Source organism: Drosophila miranda (assembly GCF_003369915.1).
Source record: "Drosophila miranda strain MSH22 chromosome Y unlocalized genomic scaffold, D.miranda_PacBio2.1 Contig_Y1_pilon, whole genome shotgun sequence".
NCBI classification, from domain to species: domain Eukaryota; kingdom Metazoa; phylum Arthropoda; class Insecta; order Diptera; family Drosophilidae; genus Drosophila; species Drosophila miranda.
In genome coordinates, this window is record NW_022881603.1 from 15,715,411 (window position 1) to 15,743,221 (window position 27,811).

The following is a 27,811-nucleotide window of genomic DNA, read 5'->3' on the forward strand; positions in this document are numbered from 1 at the left end:
TCTTGGCGGTATTGTGCCATCGGCATCGTTTTTATGCCGGTGCTGTCTTTTGGCCGGGTATCCCAGGTTTCGCTGACTCAGTGGCGCCGTGGTTGGGGCGCCGGGTTGAGGTCTCGTTGCTTTCTTCGTGGATTTTAGCATTCTCGAGTAGGTCGGTGGGTTCTTCGGACTCGTGATCGTGGAACTCTCTCAGGTCGTTGATATTTGCGGTTTTGTGTTTCCGGCTTTCGCGGTGTTGTAATTTGGCGATGTTTGGTGATGGAAAACTCTTGACCCGGTAGGGGCCGTCGAACTTCGGGGCTAGCTTTGCCGCAAAGCCCTCGGCGGCGTTTGAGAGGTGGTGTTGGCGTAGTAGTACCAGTGATCCGACGGCGGGGCGCCATAGTCGCCGGCGGAGGTTGTAATGTCTCCCTTGTTCTTGACTGGCTCTCTGGATGTTGTTCCGGACGATGGCGAATACTTCTTTCAGCCTCGTCGCTTTGCTGGTGGCCGTCTCTGGCTTACTTCCTGTCCCGGGCGTGACTTCGTCGTAGAGGGCGCCGGGGAGTCGGGGCTCTCTTCCTTGCAGGAGGAAGGCGGGGCTGAATCCGGTCGTCTCGGAGACGCTGGAGTTGATCGCCAATGTCATCTCGGGTAGGAGCTCGTCCCATATATTCTGGCGGTCGTCGACGAACTGGTCGATCATCGTTTTCACAGTCCGATTGGCTCTCTCCGTCGGGTTTTCTTGGGGGCAATACGTGGCTGTGTGTTGCAGCTCTACGCCTGCGCTTCGCATGAATGTTCTAAACGATCGGCTGGTGAACTGGGTTCCGTTGTCGCAGACGAATAGTTTCGGTACGCCGAAGCTGCTCAGTATTCGTTCTCTGAAGGCTCGTTCGAGATTCGCTGCTGTCGCTTTCTTGAGGGGTACCAGTTCGACCCACTTGGAGAAAGTGTCGAAGAATACCAGTAAGATGGTGTTCCCGTGCTTGGACCGTGGTAATGGTCCGACGAAGTCGGCACACAGGGTGGCTAAGGGTTCTTCGGCTTTACGTGTGAGCATCCTGCCCACGGCCTTGCGCTGCGTGGCTTTGAACTTCTGACAGCTTACGCAGCCCTGTACGTACCGTCGCACGTCTCTGTGTAGTCCTGGCCAGTAGTATCGTTGTGTTGTCCTCAGGATGGTTTTCCGGACGCCAAGGTGTCCTGCCGTTGGTTCGTCATGGCATTCGCGGAGTACTCTCGTCCGGCCGTTTTTGGGCACGCATAGTTTCCACGGTATGGGGTCGTCGTCGTCGGCTCTGTGTCCTAGGTAGCGGTATAGCTGCCCGTTTTTGTGCGTGTAGTCCGGGTACTTCTGGGGTTCGTCTTGGACTTGTTGGATCCTTTGCTTAAGCCACCTGGTGTGTCGTCTTCCTCAATGCGCGAGAGGGTCTCCAGTGGTTGTCTTGACAGTGCGTCTGCGACTACGTTCTGGTTGCCGGCCCGATAGTGCACGTCGTATTGGTATTGCTGTAGTTCGAGCGCCCATCTTGCTACTCTCCCGTAAGCGCTCTCGAGGGTATTCAGCCACTTTAGTGCGAGATGATCGGTTATGACGTCGAATCGGTAGCCTTCGAGATAGCATCGCAGTTTTCGGATCGCCCAGATAACGGCGAGGCATTCCTTGTCGGTGGCCGAGTAGTTTTCTTCTGCCTTGTTGAGGCGTCGACTGACGTATGCAATGACCCGCTCTTTTCCTTCGATCTCTTGGGTGAGGACCGCGCCTACTCCAAAGTTGCTTGCGTCCGTCTGCAGGGAAAATTTGACGTTAAAGTCTGGGCAGGCGAGTACCGGTGCGGTGGTGAGCAGTGTTTTCAGCTCGTCGAAGGCGTCTTGTTGTTCTTGATCCCATGTCCATGCTTTCCCTTTCTTCAGCAGCAGTGACATTGGTTGGACTACGGTGGCAAAGTTTGGGACGAATCTGCGGTACCACCCGGCCATGCCTACGCATTGTCGTAGCTCCTTCAGGTTGGTCGGCGGCCTCAGATCTTTTACGGCTGCGATTTTGTCGGGGTCCGTGTGGATACCTTCTTCGCTGATCACGTGGCCCAGGTATTTTATGCGGCGGTATATATATTCTTGATCAGCATCAATAGCCGAGTCGATTGAGCCCTGTCTGTCTGTCCGTCTGTCCGTCCGTCTGTCCGTCCGTCCGTCCGTCCGTCCGTCCGTCCGTCCGTCCGTCCGTCCGTCCGTCTGTCCGTCCCCTTCAGCGCCTAGTGCTCAAAGACTATAAGAGCTAGAGCAACGATGTTTTGTATCCAGACTTCTGTGATATGTCACTGCTACAAAAATATTTCAAAACTTCGCCCCGCCCACTTCCGCCCCCACAAAGGACGAAAATCTGTGGCATCCACATTTTTAAAGATACGATAAAGCCAAAAACGCAGAATCGTAGAGGATGACTATATGTTCTAGAGTGTAAAATCTCAACCAGATCGTATAATTATTATAGCCAGAATCAAGAAAACAATTTCATTCTTTCTCGCTCTGTCTCTCTCTAACACACAGGTTTCAGGGTCGGCTTTGCCAATTGCAAAATATGAGTTCAAGGATCTCAGAACCTATAAGAGCCAGAGCAACCAAATTTGGTATCCACACTGCTGTGATATCGGACCTTGACCGTTTCGTGTCCAAATTTCGCCACACCCCCTTCCGCCCCCGCAAAGGACGAAAATCTGGGGCATCCACAAAACTCAGAGACTATTAAGGCTAGAGTAACCAAATTTGGTATCCGCACTTCTGTTAGATCTCACTATACAACGTATATCTCAGAATTTCGCCCTACCCTCTTCCGCCCCCACAAAGAACGCAAATCTGTTGCATCCACAATATTGGTTTCAGTCGGCGTCTATTTATACGCCAATGGGTGTTGTGTCAGCGGAATCAGCGAAGACTCGTGCTCTGATCGATGTGGGCCAGCGCCGCGGCTATTTAACCGTTCTTTGGGGCTGTACTCGCGGAGCATGCTTTTCTTTTTCGCTTTCGTGGAACACCGGGGGTGCGTTTTGGGATCGCCTGCCGCTTTGCTACCATCTCGTTTCTTGCCCCGTCGGCGGGTCTGCGTTGGGGTTTCCGCGTTCTTTTCGCTTCGTCAGCGGGCTATTGGGGCACGTGGTCGTGAGCGTTACGTTACTTCTTTCGCTGGCGTCAGCGCTGTTCGATTAATTGGTGGTCGCGCGGTTCGCTGCGCTTGCATTCTCGGCGGTATTGTGCCATCGGCATCGTTTTTATGCCGGTGCTGTCTTTTGGCCGGGTATCCCAGGTTTCGCTGACTCAGTGGCGCCGTGGTTGGGGCGCCGGGTTGAGGTCTCGTTGCTTTCTTCGTGGATTTTAGCATTCTCGAGTAGGTCGGTGGGTTCTTCGGACTCGTGATCGTGGAACTCTCTCAGGTCGTTGATATTTGCGGTTTTGTGTTTCCGGCTTTCGCGGTGTTGTAATTTGGCGATGTTTGGTGATGGAAAACTCTTGACCCGGTAGGGGCCGTCGAACTTCGGGGCTAGCTTTGCCGCAAAGCCCTCGGCGGCGTTTGAGAGGTGGTGTTGGCGTAGTAGTACCAGTGATCCGACGGCGGGGCGCCATAGTCGCCGGCGGAGGTTGTAATGTCTCCCCTGTTCTTGACTGGCTCTCTGGATGTTGTTCCGGACGATGGCGAATACTTCTTTCAGCCTCGTCGCTTTGCTGGTGGCCGTCTCTGGCTTACTTCCTGTCCCGGGCGTGACTTCGTCGTAGAGGGCGCCGGGGAGTCGGGGCTCTCTTCCTTGCAGGAGGAAGGCGGGGCTGAATCCGGTCGTCTCGGAGACGCTGGAGTTGATCGCCAATGTCATCTCGGGTAGGAGCTCGTCCCATATATTCTGGCGGTCGTCGACGAACTGGTCGATCATCGTTATCACAGTCCGATTGGCTCTCTCCGTCGGGTTTTCTTGGGGGCAATACGTGGCTGTGTGTTGCAGCTCTACGCCTGCGCTTCGCATGAATGTTCTAAACGATCGGCTGGTGAACTGGGTTCCGTTGTCGCAGACGAATAGTTTCGGTACGCCGAAGCTGCTCAGTATTCGTTCTCTGAAGGCTCGTTCGAGATTCGCTGCTGTCGCTTTCTTGAGGGGTACCAGTTCGACCCACTTGGAGAAAGTGTCGAAGAATACCAGTAAGATGGTGTTCCCGTGCTTGGACCGTGGTAATGGTCCGACGAAGTCGGCACACAGGGTGGCTAAGGGTTCTTCGGCTTTACGTGTGAGCATCCTGCCCACGGCCTTGCGCTGCGTGGCTTTGAACTTCTGACAGCTTACGCAGCCCTGTACGTACCGTCGCACGTCTCTGTGTAGTCCTGGCCAGTAGTATCGTTGTGTTGTCCTCAGGATGGTTTTCCGGACGCCAAGGTGTCCTGCCGTTGGTTCGTCATGGCATTCGCGGAGTACTCTCGTCCGGCCGTTTTTGGGCACGCATAGTTTCCACGGTATGTGGTCGTCGTCGTCGGCTCTGTGTCCTAGGTAGCGGTATAGCTGCCCGTTTTTGTGCGTGTAGTCCGGGTACTTCTGGGGTTCGTCTTGGACTTGTTGGATCCTTTGCTTAAGCCACCTGGTGTGTCGTCTTCCTCAATGCGGGAGAGGGTCTCCAGTGGTTGTCTTGACAGTGCGTCTGCGACTACGTTCTGGTTGCCGGCCCGATAGTGCACGTCGTATTGGTATTGCTGTAGTTCGAGCGCCCATCTTGCTACTCTCCCGTAAGCGCTCTCGAGGGTATTCAGCCACTTTAGTGCGAGATGATCGGTTATGACGTCGAATCGGTAGCCTTCGAGATAGCATCGCAGTTTTCGGATCGCTCAGATGACGGCGAGGCATTCCTTGTCGGTGGCCGAGTAGTTTTCTTCTGCCTTGTTGAGGCGTCGACTGACGTATGCAATGACCCGCTCTTTTCCTTCGATCTCTTGGGTGAGGACCGCGCCTACTCCAAAGTTGCTTGCGTCCGTCTGCAGGGAAAATTTGACGTTAAAGTCTGGGCAGGCGAGTACCGGTGCGGTGGTGAGCAGTGTTTTCAGCTCGTCGAAGGCGTCTTGTTGTTCTTGATCCCATGTCCATGCTTTCCCTTTCTTCAGCAGCAGTGACATTGGTTGGACTACGGTGGCAAAGTTTGGGACGAATCTGCGGTACCACCCGGCCATGCCTACGCATTGTCGTAGCTCCTTCAGGTTGGTCGGCGGCCTCAGATCCTTTACGGCTGCGATTTTGTCGGGGTCCGTGTGGATACCTTCTTCGCTGATCACGTGGCCCAGGTATTTTTTGCGGCGCTGGAAGAAGGCACACTTGTTCGTGTTGACCCGTAGGTTTGCCTTTCGCAGTCGTGCGAAAACTTCTTTTACGTTGTTCAGGTGTTCCTGGAAGCTTTTCCCGACGATGACGATGTCGTCGAGATATGCGAACGCGAATGGTTCCATGTCTGCGCCGATAACGGCGTCGAGGGTCCGTTGAAACGTGGCTCCCGCGGAGTGTAAACCGAAAGGCATTACTTTCCATTGGTATAATCCTCGGCCGGGTATCGTGAATGCCGTGGCTTCCCGGCTGTCGCGGGCCATTGGTATCTGCCAATACCCGTTTTTATACCCGATACTCAAAATGAGTATTGGGGTATATTAGATTTGTGGTAAAAGTGGATGTGTGTAACGTCCAGAAGGAATCGTTTCCGACCCCATAAAGTATATATATTCTTGATCAGCATCAAGAGCCGAGTCGATTTAGCCCTGTCTGTCTGTCCGTCTGTCCGTCCGTCTGTCCGTCCGTCCGTCCGTCCGTCCGTCCGTCCGTCCGTCCGTCCGTCCGTCCGTCCGTCCGTCCGTCCGTCCCCTTCAGCGCCTAGTGCTCAAAGACTATAAGAGCTAGAGCAACGATGTTTTGTATCCAGACTTCTGTGATATGTCACTGCTACAAAAATATTTCAAAACTTCGCCCCGCCCACTTCCGCCCCCACAAAGGACGAAAATCTGTGGCATCCACATTTTTAAAGATACGATAAAGCCAAAAACGCAGAATCGTAGAGGATGACTATATGTTCTAGAGTGTAAAATCTCAACCAGATCGTATAATTATTATAGCCAGAATCAAGAAAACAATTTCATTCTTTCTCGCTCTGTCTCTCTCTAACACACAGGTTTCAGGGTCGGCTTTGCCAATTGCAAAATATGAGTTCAAGGATCTCAGAACCTATAAGAGCCAGAGCAACCAAATTTGGTATCCACACTGCTGTGATATCGGACCTTGACCGTTTCGTGTCCAAATTTCGCCACACCCCCTTCCGCCCCCGCAAAGGACGAAAATCTGGGGCATCCACAAATCTCAGAGACTATTAAGGCTAGAGTAACCAAATTTGGTATCCGCACTTCTGTTAGATCTCACTATACAACGTATATCTCAGAATTTCGCCCCACCCCTTCCGCCCCCACAAAAGACGAAAATCTGTTGCATCCACAATATTGCACATTCGAGAAAACTAAAAACGCAAAATCATAGATAACGACTATATCTATCAGATTGCTGAATCTGGATCAGATCGGATCATTTTTGTAGCCAAAAGAAAGAAATCAATTTGCAGTGGCCACGCAGCGCCCGACGTCACGCTCATACTGATTTTCTGTCTCTCTCGCACGCACTCTTTGTCGTGTGGTTCAATATTAGCGGCGTCTGCCGCAGGAGAGCCATACTGACTTAGTATCGGGTATAACTGTAGAGTTGCGGTGTACGCAGCAACTCACAACGTTCCCCCTCGTTCAGGTCTAGGGTCGTGATGAAGTGGGCATTTCGGAGTTGCTCTAGTATGTAGTTGATCCTGGGTAGCGGGTACGCGTCCGGGATGGAACGCTCGTTTAGCTGTCGATAATCTACACACATGCGCCATCTCCCGTCCTTTTTGCGGACCAGGACGATTGGCGCGCTGTGGGGGCTCCGGGATGGTTCGATTAGGTCCTCGGCTATCAGTTGGTCGACCTGTTCATCGATGATCCGCCGCATGGCTGGATTTTTCGGGTAGTACCGTTGTTTTATGGGTCGGTTGTCCCTCATGACGATGGTGTGTTCCGTCAGATCCGTCGTCCCTCGGAGGCCTGCGAGTGTTGGCAGTTCCTCGTCTAGGAATTTCCGTATTTTCGGCGCGATGTCGGGAGGCCATGGGTCGGAGATTCGTTCCGAATCGTCCTCGGGTGGGTCGTCGATTCCTGGGTCGTAAGTGTGGTCGGGGTTCTCGGAGAGGATTGTTGTGTCGAATGCGCTTGGTGGTTCGACTTCGCGAGTGTATTCGCTTATGCTTGCGACGATGGCGGGTGCCTCGATCATGAGTAGGGGGCTCGTGTGTGTCCTGGGGGGTGCTCGCGCGACGTTGTACTCTGCGTGACGTACGAACGGGCGGGTCTCGGTGGCGATCGTAGCGTTTGACCGACGGCTAGTTTGGGCGGTGAGGTTCACCGACATGGCTCCAGGCGTGGTGCTGGGCCGCATGCCGGCGCCGTGCGAGGTGTTGCCCGGGAGGCGTTCCATGATGTCGGGGACGATCGATGGTGCGTCGGCTCCAGGTGCGTCGGGGTTCCGATGGGTGCTTCGTGTGGCAGCGATCGCCTTTCCCGGTTCCTGCCTGAGAGGACGCGGGAGTAGCGGGTCGGTCGGTGTCGTAGGGGTCGTTTTCGCGTCGAGGGCGGTGTCGACGCATTCGTGGGCCGGGGTGGCGGTCGGAGGTGGTACCTCGAGCGCCTGGCTGCTGCGTGGCGGCTGTCGTTGCTGGGGCCGGGTTGTCTTTTGGAGCGGCGTCCTGGGTTCTTTTCCCTTTGTTGTTGGAACCGCGTCGGTGCCCTCGGGAGACCGGCTTGCTTTCTTCGTGGCTCAGTTTTGGTTTTCTCGGAGTGGGCCTGGGGCTAGCGTGCTTCGTCGTGGCCGTGGGTTCTGTGTTCCTTGTTCCTTGTGCTCTTGTCTCGTGTCGTGGCGGGGAATTCATTGGCGGCGGAGGTCTCGAGTTCGTGGGTCCGGGGGCGTGTACTTGGCTGGCGGTGATAATCGGCGTGTTTGGGATGGGGCGTTGGGAGCCTTGGAGCTGGAGGCTTGTGGCGCCACATTGTATTGTGGTTTCAATGGCGCACAGGAAATCCATACCTATGATGGCTTGCTCTACCATATTGGGTAGAACCAAGAGTGGCATCTGTATCTCTTGTTCGTCTAGTTTGACGCGCGCTAGCAAGATCTGAGTTATCTCGCGGGCTGAGCCGTCGGCTAGGCGTATCGGGACGCAGGCGGCTCGCAGGTCGTTGTCGCGGCCGAGTTTGCGGGCGAGGTCGGCGTTGATGAAGCTTCGGGACGCCCCGGTGTCGACCGTGGCTTCCGCGCGCCGTCCTCCGATGGTCACTCTCGCCATTATCCGGCAGTCGTGTACTTGTAGCGGGTTTCTTAGTTGGTTGTCTGAGGAAGCGTCGTGCCCGGCTGTTCCCGTGTCAGCTAGGGAAGCGAGTCGTTTCCCGACGGGTCCCGGCGGCAACAGCCCATGGTGCGCGTTCCGCGCCTGCCGCATTCCCAACAGAAGAGGATCGATGGGTTGGTGCAGTCGCGAGAAACATGTCCAGCTTCTCCGCAGCGTCGACAGGTTGCGCGTGGGTTGGCGATGGGGGTGGTGATCATTCTATGTGCCGTTTCCTGTGCTGGAGCGCCGGCCTGGTGCGGCTTCCTTGCGGGTTCCGAGGTATTCCAGTGAGGTTTTCGGAATTGGGCCCGATTCGTCCCGCTTTCGTTTTGTTGTGCCGTTGGCCGCGTGTACCTGGGTGGTTGTCGAGGGGGGATGAGGGTCGCTGGTACGTTTTGTTCCTGGATACTCTCGATCTCTGTGGCCCACATTTTTAATTGCGTCAGACTTCTCAGTGCGTGCCTTCGCACGTACAGCTGGTACGCCGGGAGGGTGTTGTCATAGATCCGGCTAAGTTCCATGGCTTCGTCGTACCCGGCGTGGTGCATGAGCAACCGGAGCTCGATGACGAAGTCCTTGAACGGTTCGCCCACCGCTTGTTTGCGGTCCCTGATCTGGTCTTCCAATTGCTCGAAGTACCGGGGAGGCAGGAAAAAGGCTAAGAATTCCTGGCGGAAATCGGCCCAAGAGGCGCTCTGGAGTCGGCTGGTGCGGAACCAACGGTTGGCTCGGTCGGTGAGGATCTCTGCCATGGCTCGCGGCACGTAGTTCATGTCTACCCCGTACGAGAGGGCACCTTCTTCCAGTAGTTCGACGAACGACAGTGGGTCGTCCTGCCCGTCGAACTGGATTCCCCACTTTCGGATCCGTTCCGCCATCTGTGCGGCGTGACTGTAGTAATGACCGTCCGTGGGGCCATTTCCTCCTGCTGTCGGCAAGATCCTTCTCATGGGCGAAGGCCTTGGCTTCCGGGGGCGGGGGCTTCAGTAGGTCTTCGACGGTTATCGGTGTCGGTGAGGTGCTGGCTTTGCCCTCCATAACTCCTGGAACTTGTAGGCTGAGTTTAGGGTCCGTCTTTCGCTTCTCTGTTAGTGCTGAGATGTCGGGCTGGGGCGATCTGGCTCGTCCTGTCGATCTGGCGTACTGCCGCTCGAGCTCTGCCAACCTGACCCAGGCATCGTGTTCGAGGGGCCCGGCGACTAGTTCGGCGAAATTTCTCCGCAAATCTTCCACGTTACCCTCGCGGCTGAATCCGAATTCCTCCGCGAAGGACTCCAGCTCCTCTCGGCGGCGTTTGTGTATCCAGCCGGTACTCACCCCTGGGTTGGCGACGTATTCTCCAGGGTAATACCCACTGGGCTGTTCCTCTGTATGGGATTCCATCGCTTCGATTGTTACTCGAGTTGGCTGTTTCGCTGGGCCTGTGCTTTTCCTTCACTAGGGCACTATGTCGAGCTTCGCGGTCGACGCTTCGAATTTCTTCTCCGGGTGACGGCACTGGTCCCGTTTTTCTGTCGCTGTGTCGCGCTTTCGCCTGCTCGTTGCGCAACTCTTGCCGTTGGTATTGTGCGAGGTCGGGGTTTTCTTTGAGTCGTTTTCTTTTGTTCTTCTCTAGTGGCCGTGGGGTTTTATTCCACAAACCCTCGCTGACGTTCCCTTGTGTCCCTGCTCGGGCGCCACTTGTGATGGACCTATTTCATGCTGAGGTAAGCTCAGTCCCGTCCAGGGGTCAATCCACAAGAAATTTGTAGAAATGGATGGAACTTCCAAGGAGCCGTCGGGGGTGGCCTATCGTAGAGTAGATGGATCGGGGCTTGGGCGGGCGTTGCTAGCGTTGTGTATCGAATGGTGTACGTGGACGTGGAGTGGGGTGGAGTCGGTGCCTCGGCTAATTGGGGTGAACTTACGCAATCGGGTGCTCTTACTTGAATAATTTGACACTTTATTGTATTTCTTAGCGGTTTAAGTGAACTTATTTTAAATTGTGCGCCGATGTCTTCTGGTGAGTTCCGGGTACTGCGTCTGTACTCCGGGTCGAGTCTCTGCGTAAGTTGCTTTCTGGTTTCAGTCGGCGTCTATTTATACGCCAATGGGTGTTGTGTCAGCGGGTTCGAAAGTGCACGTCCGCATCGGGGTGCACTTCGCCGTTCTGGCGATCGTGGGTTGACCTGTTTCTGTCTCTTCGCGTTTTTGGCGAGCTGGCGGGTTTGCCGTTGGGTGCTTGTCGTGGGCTTCCGCGGTGTCATCGTTTTGTAGTCGATGAACCCGGAAGACTGCGCCTGGCCGGTTGCTTGGTCTGGAGTGGGGAAAGTCCGCGTGACCTGATGTCTTTGGTCAGCGTTATGGAGTTGGCGCGTGTTGATCGGTGGTTGCTTGCGGAGGGGGGGCTGGTCGTGGGGTGCGGTGCGATGCGCTCATTATAGGTCGGTGGACGGATTGTATCGAAACCTTTTAGGTTCGTTACACTATGTATATCTATTGTACGAATATGATGCCTGAAAGCCTGTGGAGCTGTTTCCGAATCCCAAGAACCAATTCCGCAGGGAGGCTACACATACGGATATGACACTTACTGTTCTAGTGTTTAAATCAATAAAATCTTCGCTCCATTCCGTCTTTTTTTTCGCATTTATTTTACATAAGGCAAGGAGGGTATCTTCATCGCTGGACATAGCCATTGTTCATCGGAAGGAGCTAGCTGTAGGCATTATAATATCAGGACTACTTAAAATGGTCGAAATTGTGTTTGTTTCTACTTCAAAACCCAGCAAACCAAACGCTCACAAATGATATCGCATACGAGTCAAATGCGAGACTTAACCCGACAAAACGCTCGCATTCGGACCCGCATATGATAGAAATATGATACTTGTGTCGTTCAGTTTGTGGCAGTGAAAGTATCATTTATGATAGCTCGCAAAGGAATCGTTTGCGAGCCTTTTGCGATATCATTTATGAGCTTTTTGCGATATCATTTGTGAGCCTTTTGCGATGTCATTTATGAGACGTTTTTGATATAAAATAATATCAAAAGAAATATTTTTTTCGAGCCCATAGCAGTATCAAAAAAGACTCATAAATGATATCGCAAAAGGCTCACAAATGATTCCTTTACGAGCTATCATAAATGATATCGCAAAAGGCTCGCAAACGATGTCGCAAAAGGCTCGCAAGAAATAGTTTTTGCGAGAGTTTTTTTTTTACCCGTTCCCATTTTGTTCCGAAATAAAAAATATTTTTAAATTGTAATATGAAATGAGGCCGTCAGCCATCGGGTGCTACAGGGGGACAAACGGATGACGGGTCGGCTCGCACAACTGTGAACTCGGAACTGAGGCGCAGCCGCTCCGGTTAGTAATACTAATATGCGGACTCTGGATACCTGCCGACCTCCAGTTTAAATCAGGCTTCCCGGGGCAAGCGGGCTATGCCTCGGGTGACCATCCCCTTCCCGCCTACTCGTGGGAACTACTATGCCAAATAATAAACATATAAAAACCAACAAAGCCGCAAAGGAGCTCGGTACTCCTCTTAAAGTACCGGAGGGACAAGCCAATCCCTCTGCACCAGCGCCTGGGAAACCGGGTCCAAAGAAGACGTGGAAGGAGACTGAGTCGGTCCACCGTCTTCAGTCAGCAGCCGCAGCGAGGGGGGGCCCGAAAAGCCAATCGGGTCCTTCCAAGTCGGGTGGCTCCAAGGGCGAAGCGGATACCGCGGTGGCTGCCAAGCAGAGCGTAATCGCGGCTGGTAAGCGCACCGGGACCGAAGAACCCATGGGAGCCCCGGCGGGCAGCGTCTCTGCACCACGGGGTGGAAAGCCGTCGTACCAGGACAGGAGACGAGCGGCTTTCATCCTGTCCAACGAAGACCCGAACTTCAAGGCGTCAGCTGAAGGAAAGGAGCAGAGGCTGTGGGCCTGCTCAATCCTTCCACTGTTCCAGCCAGCCAAAGCCGGAAAGGGCGCAGCCAAGGCCGCCAACAAGCGGCAACGCTCAGCGGAGGACCCCGCAAATCAGCCAGGCCAAGCCCAGCAAGCCAAGCGGGTGAAGACCCACCTCACGAACCGGTCGTTCGCTGAGGTGGCGAGGGGCAGGACCCTGATCGGTGTCCTGGACAGGGGCGCCGAGGACGGCCATGTCCCTCGCGATAAGTGGCACCTGGTGGAGAACGAGCTCCAGGACCGGTTCCTACTGGAACTGGAGGAGAACGGCGGACCACCGCCAAAGTGTGAGGACGCAGGGTGGCATCAAGGCAAGGTGAAAGCCATCGCCTGCCAAGACGCTCGCTCTGCGGCCCTCTACATGAAGGCGGTGGCGGCCCTAAAAGAGGTCTATCCAGGGGCGAAACTGGAGGCCGTGAAGTGGGAAGATGTCCCTAGTCGCCCGAGAGCCAGAGCGTGGGTCTCGGCTAAGCCTGCAGAGCCTGAGAAGATCCTCAGGTTACTGCAGGTCTGCAACCCCCACCTTCCTACAGCCGATTGGAAGGTGGCAAAGGTGGAGGATATCCAAGGGCAGAGGCGCCAGATTATCCTCGTCCTAAATGAGGAATCCATTGATCTCCTCGCAAAGTCGGACGGTGTAGTGGATTATGGCTACAAGAAGGTCACCATATCCACTTACAAGTCCGATCGCAAGGGCAGGCAAGCGGAGGTCGAGCCAGACCCGGAGCTGCCGGAGATCCCGAAAGAGGGGGCCTCGTGCGAGGAAGACAACCCGGCGTCGGATGCGGCGTCCATGATGTCGGACGATATCTTGGACGAGAGCGACCTAGCCAGAGGTCTCAGCCACATCGTTGTCGGGGAGGAGCCGGAGTCCCCTGACAGCGATCTAGAAGCAACAATGGTGGAGGCGAGCCTCAGGAATGTCGTTGACGCTCCTGCAGATAAACCTCCACCATTGTAAGGCAGCATGCGCTGCTCTACTGCTCCACCTGGCCAAGGGTGGAGCCGACATAGTCCTCATTCAGGAGCCCTGGATCCTCGGAAACAGGGTCTCCGGTCTGAGGACTTCTGACTACAAGCTATATGTAGCTGAAACCGCAGGTAAAATTCGTACCTGCATTCTTGCAAAAAGAGAGTTGCACCTATTTTTGCTCCCAAATTTCAGCAATGAAGACCACACCGCAGTGAGCCTCGAAGGCCAGGAGCGCTCACTGAGGATCTGCTCCGCATACATGGGGCATGAACAACCAGACCCCCCTCCACACGCGCCTCTCCGGGCTCTAATCGCAGACTGCTCGGCCAAGGACATCGGCCTAATTGTGGGGTGCGATGCCAATGCACATCACTGTCAGTGGGGAAGCACTGACACAAACGAAAGGGGTGAGTACCTTTTCAGTTACTTACTGACCACTCAGATGGTCTTACTAAACCGGGGTAGTGATCCCACCTTTATCATTGAAAACCGCAAGGAGGTCCTGGACCTCACGCTTGCCTCTCATGAGATACAGCGTAACATTGTATCCTGGAGGGTCCTGGAAGAGCACTCCTTCTCGGACCACAGGTACGTGGAAACTGTCTTCTCCTTCTCAGTACCGAAGCCAGTCCGATTCCGAAACATCAGGCGGACAAACTGGACTCGGTACTCTGATTACCTCTGTCGTGTTCTCCCTGAGCCCCCATCTGAGGAGGAGTTCTCCACGGAGGCCACGACTCGTCTTCTTAAGATCTTTACCGACGCCTGCAATAAGGCGCTCGACAAAGCATGCCCCTCTGGCAAGAACAGAGGCCGGAAGAAACCTGAATGGTGGAATCCGAAACTGGGTGAACTCCGGAAAGCCTCCCGGAGACTCTTCAATAAAGCTAAGGCTGAAAACGTTCAGCAAAACTGGGCCGAATACAAGGCCAGTCTGTCAACCTACAACAAAGAACTTAGAAAAGCCAAACGCGCCTCCTGGCGTAAGTTCTGCAGCGAAATCGAGAGTAACTCAGAAGCCTCACGCTTGCGCAGAGTTCTCTCGAAGACAACACCCACCCTGGGCTACTTGAAGAACACCGACCAGTCGTGGACTACGTCCAGCGAGGAGTCGCTAAATCTTCTCCTAAATACCCACTTCCCTGGCTGCGATGAAAACAGACCCAACTACCTCGCGCCTCCTTCTGTCGCCTCAAATGCCATCTTGGGACTGCTAAGCCAGGAGAACATTTCCTGGGCGATCAGAAGCTTTAAACCCTACAAGTCCGCGGGGCCAGACGGCATTTTCCCTGCCCAACTGATTCACGCGGGACATAAAGCCATTAACTGGCTCAAAATAATTTACGAGGGAATCTTCTCCCACGGGTGCATTCCTGACACCTGGCTTCAGACCAAAGTCGTATTCATACCCAAGGCAGGCAAGACCTCGCACACTGCCCCAAAAGATTTCAGACCCATAAGTCTATCGTCTTTTCTTCTAAAGGCGATGGAGCGGCTCCTGGGGCTGCATCTAACGGCGTGCATTCCGTCCAGTCTGATCTCAGACTCCCAGCATGCCTATCGGAAGGGAAGATCCACCGAAACGGCCCTACACTCGATCACATCGATCATCGAAGCATCCCTTAATTTTAAGGAGTACACCCTAGTAGCCTTCCTCGACATAGAAGGCGCCTTTAACAACATCCTTCCGACCGCCATCACGGGCGCACTGACGGATCTGGGCGTTGACTCCAGGACGGTGAGCCTGATCGATCAGATGCTACAATGCAGGACGGTTGAGGCATCACTGGGGACGTCAACGTGTACCAGATTTGTCAGCAGAGGCACACCGCAGGGCGGAGTCCTCTCGCCCCTCCTATGGAACGTGGCAGTGAACACACTGCTGCGGGAGATAGAGGGGGGTGGCTGCCGTGTGGTGGCGTACGCGGACGATGTTGCCATAGCATTCTCCGGAAAATTTCCGCAGACATTGTGTGAGTGCATGACAAGTACTCTCACGAAAATGTCGAAATGGGCAGACAAATGCGGGTTAGGCGTCAACCCGTCTAAAACGGAACTGGTGCTTTTCACTAGGAAGTACAAAGTTCCGGTACTGATTCCCTCAAGACTATGTGGGGAAACGCTAGTCTTCAGCAACAACGCCAAGTATCTTGGCCTAATCCTCGATAGAAAGCTCGATTGGAAATTGAGCATAGAGGATAGAGTAAAGAAGGCCACAGTGGCCCTCTATACTTGCAGGAAAGCCATCGGACTAAAATGGGGAATGACCCCCTATATAGTTCGGTGGCTCTACACCGCCATCATACGACCATTCATGCTCTATGGAGTGGTGGTATGGTGGCCAGCCTTGGACAGAAGGACATGCCTCAATAAACTCAGCAGAGTTCAACGCATGGCAGAGCTATGCATAACTGGCGGGCTACGCACTACTCCAGGGGAAGCCCTGGATACTGTGCTGGACCTCCTCCCTGTGGATCTCATGGGAAAGAAGGTGGCAACACTTTCCGCCCTCAGAATGAGAGAAGCCAGACTGTGGAAAGCATCCGCGGTTGGGCACTCGGGAATCCTGATGAGACTCCCGCAATTACCAGAGAGGACAGATTACTGTATCCCCAGTGATCACCTCTCGACGCCCTTCCAGGTATCAATCCCATCTAGGGAGGACTGGGAGATGGGCGAACCAGGACCTGCAAATGCGGTCCACTTCTACACTGATGGCTCAAAGCTAGACGGCCGCGTGGGAGGCGGAGTCTACTGCAGCGAGCTGAACATCAGTCATTGCTTCAGGCTCCCGGATCACTGTAGTGTGTTCCAAGCGGAGGTTGAAGCCATCAAGGAGGCCATTTCGATCGTCTCCAAATTACTTCTAGATACGCACTTAGTGTGCGTCTTCTCGGACAGCCAAGCAGCTATCAAAGCTCTAGGCTCAATATCGTCGAACTCAGCGACTGTAAATGACTGCCGCAGGTCTCTGCACGAGATCGCAGAGCAGTTAGATCTCTTCCTTATATGGGTCCCCGGCCACAGGGACATCGAGGGGAATGACGCCGCCGACGAGCTAGCCAGGCAGGGTACTACGATTCCTCTCCTACCGGAGAGGGAGCAAGTAGCGATGCCCTTGGCTACGTGCAGGCTCCTAACGCACGAATTGTTCGAGCAAAATGCCAATAGGAGATGGCAGCAAACCGTTTCCTGTAAAGTCTCAAGATTGATATGGCCATATCGATCGAAGAAGCGCTCAGCAGAGCTGTATAAACTCAGCAGAGCACAGTGCTCTGCAGTTACTAGAGCCATTACGGGACACTGGCAGATCGGCACTCACGCCTCTAGACTGTCAATCCCTCATAACGACTTCTGCAGGAGTTGTCGCGACGAGGAGGAGGAGGAATCGGTCCCTCACCTCTTCTGCCACTGCCCAGCCCTTGGAAATCGTCGTCTTCGTATTCTCGGGGCCGCTTTCCTCACGGACATTTCGGACCTGTCCGTAATCAAACCAGGGACCTTGTCCAAATACATCCAAGCCACCGGATGGGACTGCCCTTAACCTGCAGTAGTATGCTCTCACGGTTCGGGCAACGCGAAGGGGCACATGCCCATGCGGCAACACAACTGACCTTTTATAGGTCCAAGTGAGCTTGCGTGCGGGAGGCTCTTATCCCCCCCTCCCGGCTACCGCCTTAACCTAACCTAACCTAATATGAAATGAATTTAATGTATATATGTATGAACTATGTACTAAAATTTAAGTTTTTTTGCATTACTTTTTTCCAATCTGGCCTTCCGTTCCTGACCATACTGGAAATATTTTTGAGTTGTATGGTCGAAATCCTGATCGTCGAGCGCAAACTTCTGTTTAAATGCATCTGTAGAAAATATAAAATATATTAAAAATTGGGGAATTACATGTTCGATATATGTTCGGCTTTTTCTTTGTAAGACATTTTATTTCTTTTATTAATAATGTACTTACCGATTGGCAGAAATTTCTTTTAAATGCGTAAGAGATGGTAGAGATTTTTAACTTAGCACTGCACAGTTCGACGAAAATAATTGAAATGACGGCGCAAGGAACGCACGCTTTATTTGCACTTGTTTCTAATGCTCGACCCATGTAAAAAAAGGCAAAAGGCACGTTAGTTGGTTTGCTGGGAAGTGATCATATTTAGTTTTAACACAAAGTCACTATCCTATTTAGGCGTAGTGGTGTTCCCAAAAGCAGCAGTGATGCCGTCATCATCAATAAAGTCTTCTGAAACCGGGCCTATGATGGGCTCCAAGTAACTTATAGCACGTTTGTCAATATTTTCCGTTGTGGTGGTGATGGGGCCCGCAACGAATTTTATAATGAGCTGCTGGAAGAACGTAAGCAGGAAGATGATGATGAAGTCGTGGAAGAGGATGAGGGCAGCTAGTAGGTAGTCATTGAGACGCATCTCCGCATATCGGCCGCCATTGATTGTCTGAGCGTGGTACATCACGAACTGCGAGAAGAAGAGCGAGAGAAAATCTTCGAGTGATTGGAAATCTCACTTGGGTCGGGATTTAGATATAGATTTAACCTACCAACAGCACAACGATTGTGATGAAGACCTGATAGACAATGAACGTGTTTGGCATCTTGACCAGAATGCTGATCATAGCGAAAAAGACGGTGATGATCAGGAAGATGAAGGCCAAGACAAACAATATCACGACATCTAGCGTCAGGTCGTGCTGCGGAAGAGAAAATGCCTTCAGAGGAGAGGGTTTCCTCCGTATAAGGGTGTTTATCGGTATAATCGATCCGATTAGTATGAAAACAAACAGGAGGAACACGCAGAAAAAGAACCACATGACCATTTCCAGCCAATGGGTCAGTGCCGCCAGGGTGAAAATTCCGACAATCACGAACTCCACCTTTGAAGGGGGCACACTAGTAAGCTGTTGATCGGCCGCAGGATCAGGATTAGATATACTCACTATTAGCAGGCAGATTAGCCAGTTCAGGCAGGTGACTGCGCGTAAGTTCTCAAAGAATATGAAAACGGTGACCAAGACCATGGCCACAAAAAAGAAAAGCAGGCTGATCCAGTAGAACTCGATGAAAACGGCATTTATATCCGCTCTAAAAGTGAAGCAGTAGATTCAGTGCCAATGCAAATGCGCCCTCCTCAGAAACGCCACTCACATAATGGAGACAAGCGCCCATTGGACCAAGGCCACCAGCAGCCACATCAACGTCAGCGTATAGGACACGCAGGCAAACTTCCTCCTTTCCCGTTGGTACTCCTGAAGTCTCGTTCTGCGCCCTTCAATAATCCAACTGTGGTATGTGTCCTAGTGGTTGGAAATGAGTATAGTATGTGGTATTCTACGGACAGAATTACTGAACACAATGCTGTCCAACATTAACGGAGAACTCAAGCCTGATTTGATTTATAGAAAAACCAAGGAGAAGGGAAACTGGGAGTAACTAGGAAGTAGTCTGTCCCGCTACAAATGACCGAGGTTGTTATCTGTTAAAGAATCAAAGGGCAGACACTATCGCAGACAGCACTTCGACCATCAGTCTACTCAAGGGGATGAGATCGGTGCGGCCCGGCATATCATACTCTACGTTGCTCAGTTGGCTTACCGTTTCCTGCAATTGGTTTTTATTATTTTGTACTTAAATTTTTATGTAAAGCGAATCCAGCAACACCAGACCGTCTCCAGCTATGGAGCAGACCGGAGATGCCGACCAACGGACAAGGAAAATACTGTGCCAGACATACAAGGTGACCATCATTATGCTGATCATTGGACAGATACAGGTTTCGATTTTCATGGAAATGTGAGTGGAGTTAGGGATTCGGGATCAGTGCTCCCTCTTATTCCGATCTTCCACCCCGCAGAAAGCCCGTGAAGAAATTCCTCGAAGAGCACTATTATTTCAGCCTGCTGCAGTTCTTCGTCAGCTTCATATCCATACAATTGTACGTGTTCTTTTACCACATGATCGTAGAAAAGGCCGCCTGGAAGCGCATACTGGCCGGCGTCTGGACGGTGAGTCATCTGATCGCTGCGCGGCGATCCATCTTTTTGGCCAGGAGCCCAACTAACAGTCCCAGTATCACTACAGTTCGAGGTAAATACCATATCCATCATGAAACCCGCAAAGACGGCGCCATATATTAGCTTAATCATCTCCGTTGCGCTTACCTTCATCGTCATGGCCATCAGTCTGTGCTACGGAAACTTGGCGGTGGACCATAGGCGTGGTCTCTTCGTAAGTGCTCCCAGGGAGCCACGACTCGTACTGATCCCTCCTGACCTCATGCTAGGTAACACGTCACAATGTGATCCGGTGGAGCGAACGTCTATTTGTCCTCACCAGCTTTGGCATCATCGTGTGCGCCGAAATGAAGCGAATTACCATCGAGTTCGTGACCCTTCTCGTCTACACCATTCTGTCGAACATTGTAAGATCTACTAGTCCTCCTGGCCGCTGTAACTCGTTACCTCTATCTGCCTTAATCATCTGCAGTTTGTGGTGATATTTGCCGCCTCAATAAGGAAACCGAACTTCTATCACTACGAGCCCAAGGGAGACCACATACTCATCGGCCAGCTGTATTACCTGAACTTCTATGCCCTCTACATGGGCTATGTGTGGACGACAGCCTCCTGGTTCGAGATAATGGATTGGAATGTCAAGCTCACAGATTTATTTAAATAAGTCACAGTGTCACAGTCACACCGGTCACGCGGCTCTCATCACCAGAAAATGTTCTGAATCGATGTACGCCAATCCGGAGAATGCGCCGACTATCGGAACAGCTGGGCCAGCGGATTGTCGTGGTGTTTACATCGTCCTGCCCTGTCGCATCGCATCGTGCACAGTTTCTATGTATACTGCACTTGGTCCGGTTGCAATCAGCATGGCTCGGAACATAACAGAACGGTTCGGTTGTTTGAGTGGTTCGTGTGCACGAGCGCGTCCATCGCCAGAAAATCAATACATATTTTCTACTACCAACGCGCTATTTACATTAAAAAGTAAATAAATGGCTTTCAACGTGAGAGTTTTCTGCGAATCTTCGGGGTGCTTGAGGTTTTGTAAAGTGTATGTGGCATAGTGTATTTCCAATTATACGATATACAAATACATATACAGAGCTACACATATTACATACACCCTACACACAGACCTCAGGTCTGGGTAACAATACGTGAAAAATGTTTGTTTAACACTAGGTTTTAATAATTACATCCTGGTTAAATATATGTATGTTTAGATAGTGTTCCTTTTGATTTTCCTCTCTTCATTTCTATTTGAATTAACTTTTATTGGCGCGATTTGGCCAAAGCGAAGGCCACACTGTCCATGCCCCTGATGTGTTGGTCCATTTTGGTTTCCTGTGTTCCATATCTGTGCTTTCTGTTTAGTGAATGGAGCGCGACTTTAGTGAGGGGGTGTTTCCGTAACGGTCTTGGGTTCGGTAATGGACTTGGCTCCTCCACCGCTGCTGCCACTGCTTTCTGGCCAGACCGAGACTGAAAGGGAGAGCACAATTAGTCAACAGAACTGGCATTCCGAGCATCAGAAAATTCAACAAGTTATCTAATCCTGAATTGGGTCATCCAAAGTCAAAAAATACCCTAAACTAGAACTATAAAAGTATCATCGGATGGACGTATACGTTAACACTTTAGCGAAACAATTGCTCCTATTGCAGCTATTTTCTATATATGTTCTATATTCTTCTAAAACATTGTGATCTGATCCGATAATAGCCATTGCACGTTATAGATATACGAGTATACCTTAGAAATATAGCATTGCACTAGAACAAAGTATATGTATGTATATACAGTTGATGGGGTCAAATGTTCTTCGTTCCGTACGATGTAAACCATCGTACGAGTAAGAGTGGGAAAACACTTTTCTGCCACCCTTCGCCCTTCTAACATTATTACTCTTATTACCAAAGTGGTGTGATGACTTCTCAAAAGAACAAGTCCCTGCCGTGAACTGAAGATCGTACATATACGGTTTCCACACATAGACATGAGCTAATCTACACATTATAAACTAAACAAATATGATAATTAACACTTGAGGGACGAGACGCAATTTACCTTTAGTTTTTTGGAGTTTCTTAGCTTAATATAATATACAATATACATGCATACATCTACACTGTACACGTGCGTGTGTGTGTATATAATGACATAAATGAACCTTAGCTTTGTTGTACATATAGAAAACGGAATTTGATAATTTTTGTGTATGTTTTGATCAATTGAAAAGCGACACTGAAAGTAGAAACAGAAAGGGACAACGATTCGTCATCAGTTAGGGCTCGGCATATCTATCATACATATCAATCATCGAGTTAGTTAGCATTGAAAGATCCATTGAAACTTGGGTTATGTGCAGAACCGCAACCACAGATTGGAAAATACAGACAGACGCGTTGCAGGGCGTTGGCAATACAAAGCTTAAAGCTAGCATCAGTAACATAAGCTAGATAGTTCTTAGGCCTAAGCAAAAAACCACAACCGTTGCCCGAAGCGAAAAGCCCAAAAGCATAAGCAGATCAGTGCGGAACTTACCTAGGACGATTATGAGCAGTACCACTGCGATCACTCCGAGAATGATCATCATCTTCATGTTGGCCCACCATTGCTTGCGCTTCAGCTTGCCCGCCTGCTGCTCGAACTGAGAGGCACCCTGCTCCAGTTGGTCGGCGCGCTCGCCCAGCTCCGAGAGTTTCTGGTCCCGCTCCAGCACTTTCTCCACGTTGACGCGCATTATGCCCACCACCTCGTCCACTTTGGCCTGTGTCTGCTGCAGGCGCTTCTGGGCGGCGGCATTGTTGTTGCTATTGTTCGTGTCGGCGAAGTTATTGTTGTAGGTGTTTGGCGGCGGCGGAAATATGGGAAAACTGTACAATAATATGCGTGTGGTGGGGAAGATGCTTACGTTTACACGGAAAATCATCCAGCCGGCATCGTATAAATGCAAGTCAGTCGCTGAGGGCCGTTCTGAATACTACTTCCCGCATACGGGTAGCCAGCTCCCTTACATATCAATTAATCAGTGACCAGTGACGTCACATCAATGGCTTCCCTTCCCGCAATCCGCCTTGCATTTGTACGACGATTCAGGTAGCTTCCGTGCATATTTCAATTTGAGGGCCCACTTACTCGTTTGCGTTGGAGCCGGATGGTGAGGGGGCTTCGTTGTTCTCCATTGTGGAAATTCTGTTCAAAAAGTAGCCAGGAAATAGGAGTTAATAGATGTTTTATTGCTTATTTTAACCACAATGCAATTTCCAACACATGCACACAAACACACACACATGCATACGCACAAAAACTCCGATTAAATTTGCCCAACCAAAAAACAAATCCAGAGCACTGGCACACACCTTATCTACCGAATGAATAGCCGCTGCTTGTTGGCCTATGAATCATTCCAGTTCCACGGCCGCAGCTAGCGAAAAAAAATGCCATCACCCCGCACCAGCGAAAGAAAGAACTTGTTGCATGCCCTACGCACACATTGCTTCCCTCTGAGCAATGAATACCGCCACCCATACACTTACCTGACAATGTTACTGAAGAAATACTGCTTTTAATGCACAGAAAAACCTTTCTCTTGCTATTTGTTTAGCAAAATTCCAGATTTTGAGTTAAGAAATTAAAAAATTTCAAGCTTGTGATGATTAGAGCCAGTGTGTCCGCGGATATCACGAAATATACCGTCTCACTTTCAAAATAAACCGTAAATATACTGACGAATTCAAGTTCTATTTTACATATTCCTCGTTTTTGATATTACGTGAAATATTCTCAGCTATATAGAACATTTAGCCATGCCCACATCATTTTATCCCATTGATGGTTAAATTTACTTCAAGATTGTCTAGTTTTGAGTCCTTGCTTTTATTGTATTTTGGCTAAAACAAGGCAATAACAAAGTAGTTCAACAAAAAAAAAAGTCGCAATGTTGCTGGTATTTTAAGACAATATGCGTGTAAAGGCCTTTGTACACCCTATTTCGATAATTTCATATGAAGGTGAATATGAATATCAAATTGATATTCTTTAGACATATTCAAGTACATTATTAGTATGTTGTATATATTTATCTCGATCCTGATACCTACGGAGCCTGGGATGACAAACATTTTCTCAATTCTATAATGTCCTTTTCCCTAGGGTATGACAATTAATGTTGCCGGTAATCATTGTTGTCAACATGTTATTCAGCAATAAATACTCGTTTATTATCTTCCGTCGAATATTCCCAGCTATATAGATCTCTCAGTTTTTCCCAGATAATTGTATATGATTGATGAATCAATTTTGATCAGGATTTACTACTTTCAAGTACTTGCATGTGTTTTGTTTGGACAAAAACACGGTTTCAACAAAAATGTACAACAGTCGCAGTGGTGTGACGTCATTTTTGGATCCAAAAATAATAATTATACTATAAAAATCTAAAATAATAATTATAATAATAATTGTAAAATAAAAATCAAAAGTAATAATTATTCAATAAAAATCAAGAATAATAATTAAATCAAAATTATTCCTTGATTTTGATATTCGCTTGCATATAAAAAGCCAACTCATCCCTGAGCACTTAAATTTGACCAACTGATGAATCCAACTTCTAACAGATTGACCATTTTTAGAACTCGTTTTTATTGTATTTTTCATACATAGATTAAAGCTTAAACAAAAAAGATCAACAAAAATTTAATTTTTTGTACATGTAAATTACATTTTTGTGGAGTTTAATTAATTAATGTAAAATTACTGTTTTCCAAGCTGCGTTTAAACCTTCGCAATCAGATTGTTCAGACTGAAAATTCAAAATGTGCGCCGAAACGTATTTATCGATAGATCGAAACTTTAGTGAAATTATGCAGCACTGCTTTGGCATCAGTGTGTACACACTGCAATTCATTGTCTATTTTCATTAACGGATTTTTAAATTTTCTTGCAGTCGCAATAACTGAACGGGAACGGAACTATGGAAAATGCATAGCTCGCACGCCTCCCGGTTGGTAGTGCGTCTCTTGCTGCTGTTCGTCCTGGTCAGCGCCGTGTCGATTGTAATACTGACCAAATGCGGCATAGACGAGCTCACGGCTCAGGAGGCGCTGCACCATCATCCCAGCGAAACCAGGGCCCCAGTTATGTCCTGGGCGGCGACCGTGAGGCGGAGATTGAGCGCCTGAAGCATGAGGTGCTCACCCTGCGTGCCGCCCTGCCCTGCGTGTGGGGCCGCCCTTGACGCACCACAGCTACGACTGCAGCAGCTACATCCGGAAGCAGGTGGGTGCCGCCGAGATCCTGCACGGCCTTCCCCTGAACAACGAGTACGAGCTGATTCCCTTCAACCACTTCACCTTCACTCGCGTATTCCCCATCGACCTGGGCCTGGGCAAGCGGGTGGTGGAGAAGCCCATTGGCTATCGCCGCCGTGACCTCATTGGGGCGGTCAACAAGGCGCTGGAAAGCCTCAACCGCAACCATTCAGCACGGGTGCGTGCCAAGGCAGCTGGAGTGGTAGTGGGAGCTGGAGCAGGCGGCGCAGCTGCATTGGACGTGATAAAGTACACGCTGGACGACTTCATTGAGGGTATCTACCGCACCGAGCCCACGACGGGCACCCAGTACGAGCTCTACTTCCAGAGCGTAAAGCACCAGACGAGTCCCGTGCGCCGGGCCCTGGTTATGCGCCCGTTCGCCCCCCTCCAGACGGTGCAGTTGTCGGAGACTCCGGCCAGCCGCAGCCCCAGCTCCAGTCCGGCCGTAATCCATGTTATAGTGCCGCTGGCCGGTCGGCTGCACAGCTTCCGTAGTTTTTTGCAGATGTTCGCCAGTCTAGGGGATCGGCATCTCGAGCTGATCGTCGTGTACTTTGGCGACAGTGGGCTAGCGCAGGCTAGGCAGATGGCCGGAGTTGTCGGAGAGAACACAGTTCCTCGCCCTGAACGAGACCTTCAGCAGAGGTAAGTAATGCGACTCCCCCAGCCATCCGGCCACTCATTCAATTTGTCCCATCTTTCAGCAAAGGCCCTGAGGCTGGGGGCAGAGCACATTGTATCCCCATCGCCAGCGGAGGATGTGCTGCTCTTCATGTGCGACGTAGACATCATGTTCACGGCCAGGTTCCTGGAGCGCTGTCGCTGGAATGCCGCGCCCGGCAAGAAGGTAGGTGTCGTGGTCCGCAATGGAGCCCCAAGCAGATCTGTAATGATCTCCCTGCCCTCTCAGGTGTACTATCCGGTGGTTTTCAGTCTGTATAACCCGCACGTGGTGTACACGCTCCAGGGCAAGCCGCTGCCCAGCGAAGAGGAGCAGCTGGTCATCTCCAAGGACACTGGGTTCTGGAGGGACTTTGGCTACGGCATGACCTGCCAGTACCGCTCAAACTTCCTTCAGATACGCGGCTTCGACGAGGAGGCGATCGTCGGCTGGGGCGGCGAGGACGTGATGCTCTACCGCAAGTACATTCGATCGAAGATTAAGATCATCAGGGCCACCGATCCGGGCATCTTTCATCGCTGGCACACCCAGGTAACCTTTCGCCATCCCTCATCTCTATCGATAATCTAAGCTGCTTTCTACCTTTGCATTCCCGACAGGTCTGTGCCAGCTCGCTGACTGCCGACCAGTACCGCGCCTGCATCCGATCGCGGCCTTTGAACGAGGCCTCCCATGCCCAGCTCGGCTTCCTGGCCTTCCGGGATGACATAGCCGCCGTCAATGCGGCCAAGCTGCAGTCGCGATACATTAACATTTCCCAAGCGATTTTCCTAGTCCTGGGGCTAATCAACCTAAGGCATACACTCTGTAAAAAAGGCCAGTGTGGAAAATCCCATACTTATGGAACATTTAAGTCCCCAAAGTGTATTCCTAAGTAGTCCAGTTCTGATCATATTTGGATCATATAAATCCACAAGAATACTTATAGGATCGGGAATGCTTCCTTCTCCGCGTATCCCCTAAATATTGTATTGTGCTTCATTTTTCTGAGTGTACACGCATACATGAATACAAATATGTAAAACTGGAGACAATAACTCGTATTTAGCGAAATCGTTGACTTAGCTTAATTGTTGATCTTGTTGTTGCGCCCTCGATAGTGCCACACACCCACACACAAACAAACACACACACACATCACAAATTGTTCTTCCATGAAGCAAACTAGATGCAATCTCCAAAGCCCCAAGATATTTACCATATCGAATCCGTATCTCATGTACTTTGTAACTTAAACTGAGCCTAAACAAATCTGCCAGAGTGCTGCGCGCTTTGTAAAAACTAAATTAAATCGTTTAATTAAACTTGTCGCCTGGTTGTTGGCTGGTTTTTGTTTTTTCGGCTGGTCGTTCGCTCCATTCCATGGCTGGGGGATGTCGAAGCCAACGACCTCCACATGGGGTTCAGTGAGCACGCATATGAAGAAGGTGATCTAGTACATGCCCTCTCCTCCTCCTCCCTCTGGCTGCGACTAGGAGCTGGGGATCTTTCTGGCACTCTAGCGTAAAGTAAATTTGTTATACTTTGATAGAATGGCGACATCAGCCAGAGACATGCCAGCTGTACAACTATTTACATTTCCACTCGTACTGGTATTTCTTACATCTTCCAAATTGTCCTTTCAAGCACATTAACAAACGAGTATGGAGAGCTATTTGTGCTAAATCGGAGAACTAATGATATATATGCTATCTATGACTATTGGGAACATTTATTGGAAAGTAATTCAATAAGTTTTAGTTGAATCATAGGTCAATATTGGATACGAAAAAATGAGTTTAGTTTTGAACATTTTGTTATCTTAGAAATATCGCTATGACTGTCTTAAAAGGTATTTAAATCCACACTCTCTGTTTCCAATCATCTGATATTGAAATGCTATTTGAAATCATGGAAGGATTTGATTGAGAATATGTAGTTGAATATCCTGTCTGAAGGGGGACTCACTTCATATGTCCGACCGCAGAAGTGATAAACTCGAATGAAACTATGTATTTCTGAAACTAGTTTATTTTTTGTGCCAAATATGTGTCTCAGGGTATTCACCGTTCGGTCATCATTTCTTGCATCAAATTCCTCTACTCTGGATTGGATGTCTTCACCTGGAAAGCCTTTTCACGGTCACGGTCGTAGGTTATGTAAGCGCCGAGGAGTGTTTTGTTTTGTTCAACTTGTTCGGAATTCGAAATGCTAATCTCGCAGCTGGAAGTCTGACTCAACGACTTAGAAGCCGTGATATGATCGAAATAATCTGCGATAATTTCACAGGAGTGTTCTCTGGCGGGTATTACGCAATAGCAGACTCATAATTAGCCAGGGAAGGCGTTTTTTCGGCACATCCTCCCTGTCATTCTGCGAAAGACAAACTGACCATGACATGACCAGAGAATGCCAGATGAGACTGGACCCGAGCT

General features: G+C 50.5%; 3 protein-coding genes and 1 pseudogene across 8 annotated transcripts; 2 read left to right on the plus strand and 2 right to left on the minus strand.

The window, feature by feature from the left end:
• Positions 1–17,120: 17,120 nt before the first annotated feature.
• On the minus strand, positions 17,121–18,770 carry LOC117190812. 2 transcript variants are annotated; one of them, XM_033395852.1, is made up of 5 exons: positions 18,532–18,755; positions 18,324–18,468; positions 17,928–18,260; positions 17,335–17,845; positions 17,121–17,227 (listed from the first exon to the last, which is right to left on the minus strand). In XM_033395852.1, exons 1-4 carry the CDS (start codon positions 18,576–18,578, stop codon positions 17,552–17,554), a joined length of 819 nt encoding a protein of 272 aa, XP_033251743.1. In that variant the 5' UTR covers positions 18,579–18,755; the 3' UTR covers positions 17,121–17,227; positions 17,335–17,551. The 2 variants fall into 2 exon arrangements, with proteins under 2 accessions (XP_033251743.1, XP_033251744.1); XM_033395853.1 differs by lacking the exon at positions 17,121–17,227 and having other exon boundaries at positions 17,752–17,871; positions 18,532–18,770.
• Positions 18,771–18,938: 168 nt separating this feature from the next.
• LOC117190813 lies at positions 18,939–20,394 on the plus strand. The gene is made up of 5 exons (XM_033395854.1): positions 18,939–19,176; positions 19,238–19,388; positions 19,465–19,611; positions 19,667–19,804; positions 19,870–20,394. The coding sequence occupies exons 1-5, from the start codon at positions 19,061–19,063 to the stop codon at positions 20,059–20,061; spliced, it is 744 nt and encodes a 247-aa protein (XP_033251745.1). The 5' UTR covers positions 18,939–19,060; the 3' UTR covers positions 20,062–20,394.
• LOC117190811 lies at positions 20,362–26,704 on the plus strand (annotated as a pseudogene).
• LOC108159926 (synaptobrevin) lies at positions 20,563–23,051 on the minus strand. Of its 5 annotated transcripts, XR_001775371.2 has the most exons (5): positions 22,937–23,051; positions 22,536–22,592; positions 21,942–22,273; positions 21,465–21,641; positions 20,791–20,879 (listed from the first exon to the last, which is right to left on the minus strand). XR_001775371.2 is itself a non-coding variant. In XM_017293568.2 (4 exons), the coding sequence occupies exons 2-4, from the start codon at positions 22,580–22,582 to the stop codon at positions 20,788–20,790; spliced, it is 471 nt and encodes a 156-aa protein (XP_017149057.2). In that variant the 5' UTR covers positions 22,583–22,592; positions 22,937–23,047; the 3' UTR covers positions 20,563–20,787. The 5 variants fall into 5 exon arrangements, 4 of the variants coding, with proteins under 4 accessions (XP_017149057.2, XP_033251746.1, XP_017149058.2 ...); XM_017293568.2 differs by lacking the exon at positions 21,465–21,641 and having other exon boundaries at positions 20,563–20,879; positions 22,937–23,047; XM_033395855.1 differs by lacking the exon at positions 21,465–21,641 and having other exon boundaries at positions 20,563–20,879; positions 21,942–22,210; positions 22,937–23,044.
• Positions 26,705–27,811: the final 1,107 nt, after the last annotated feature.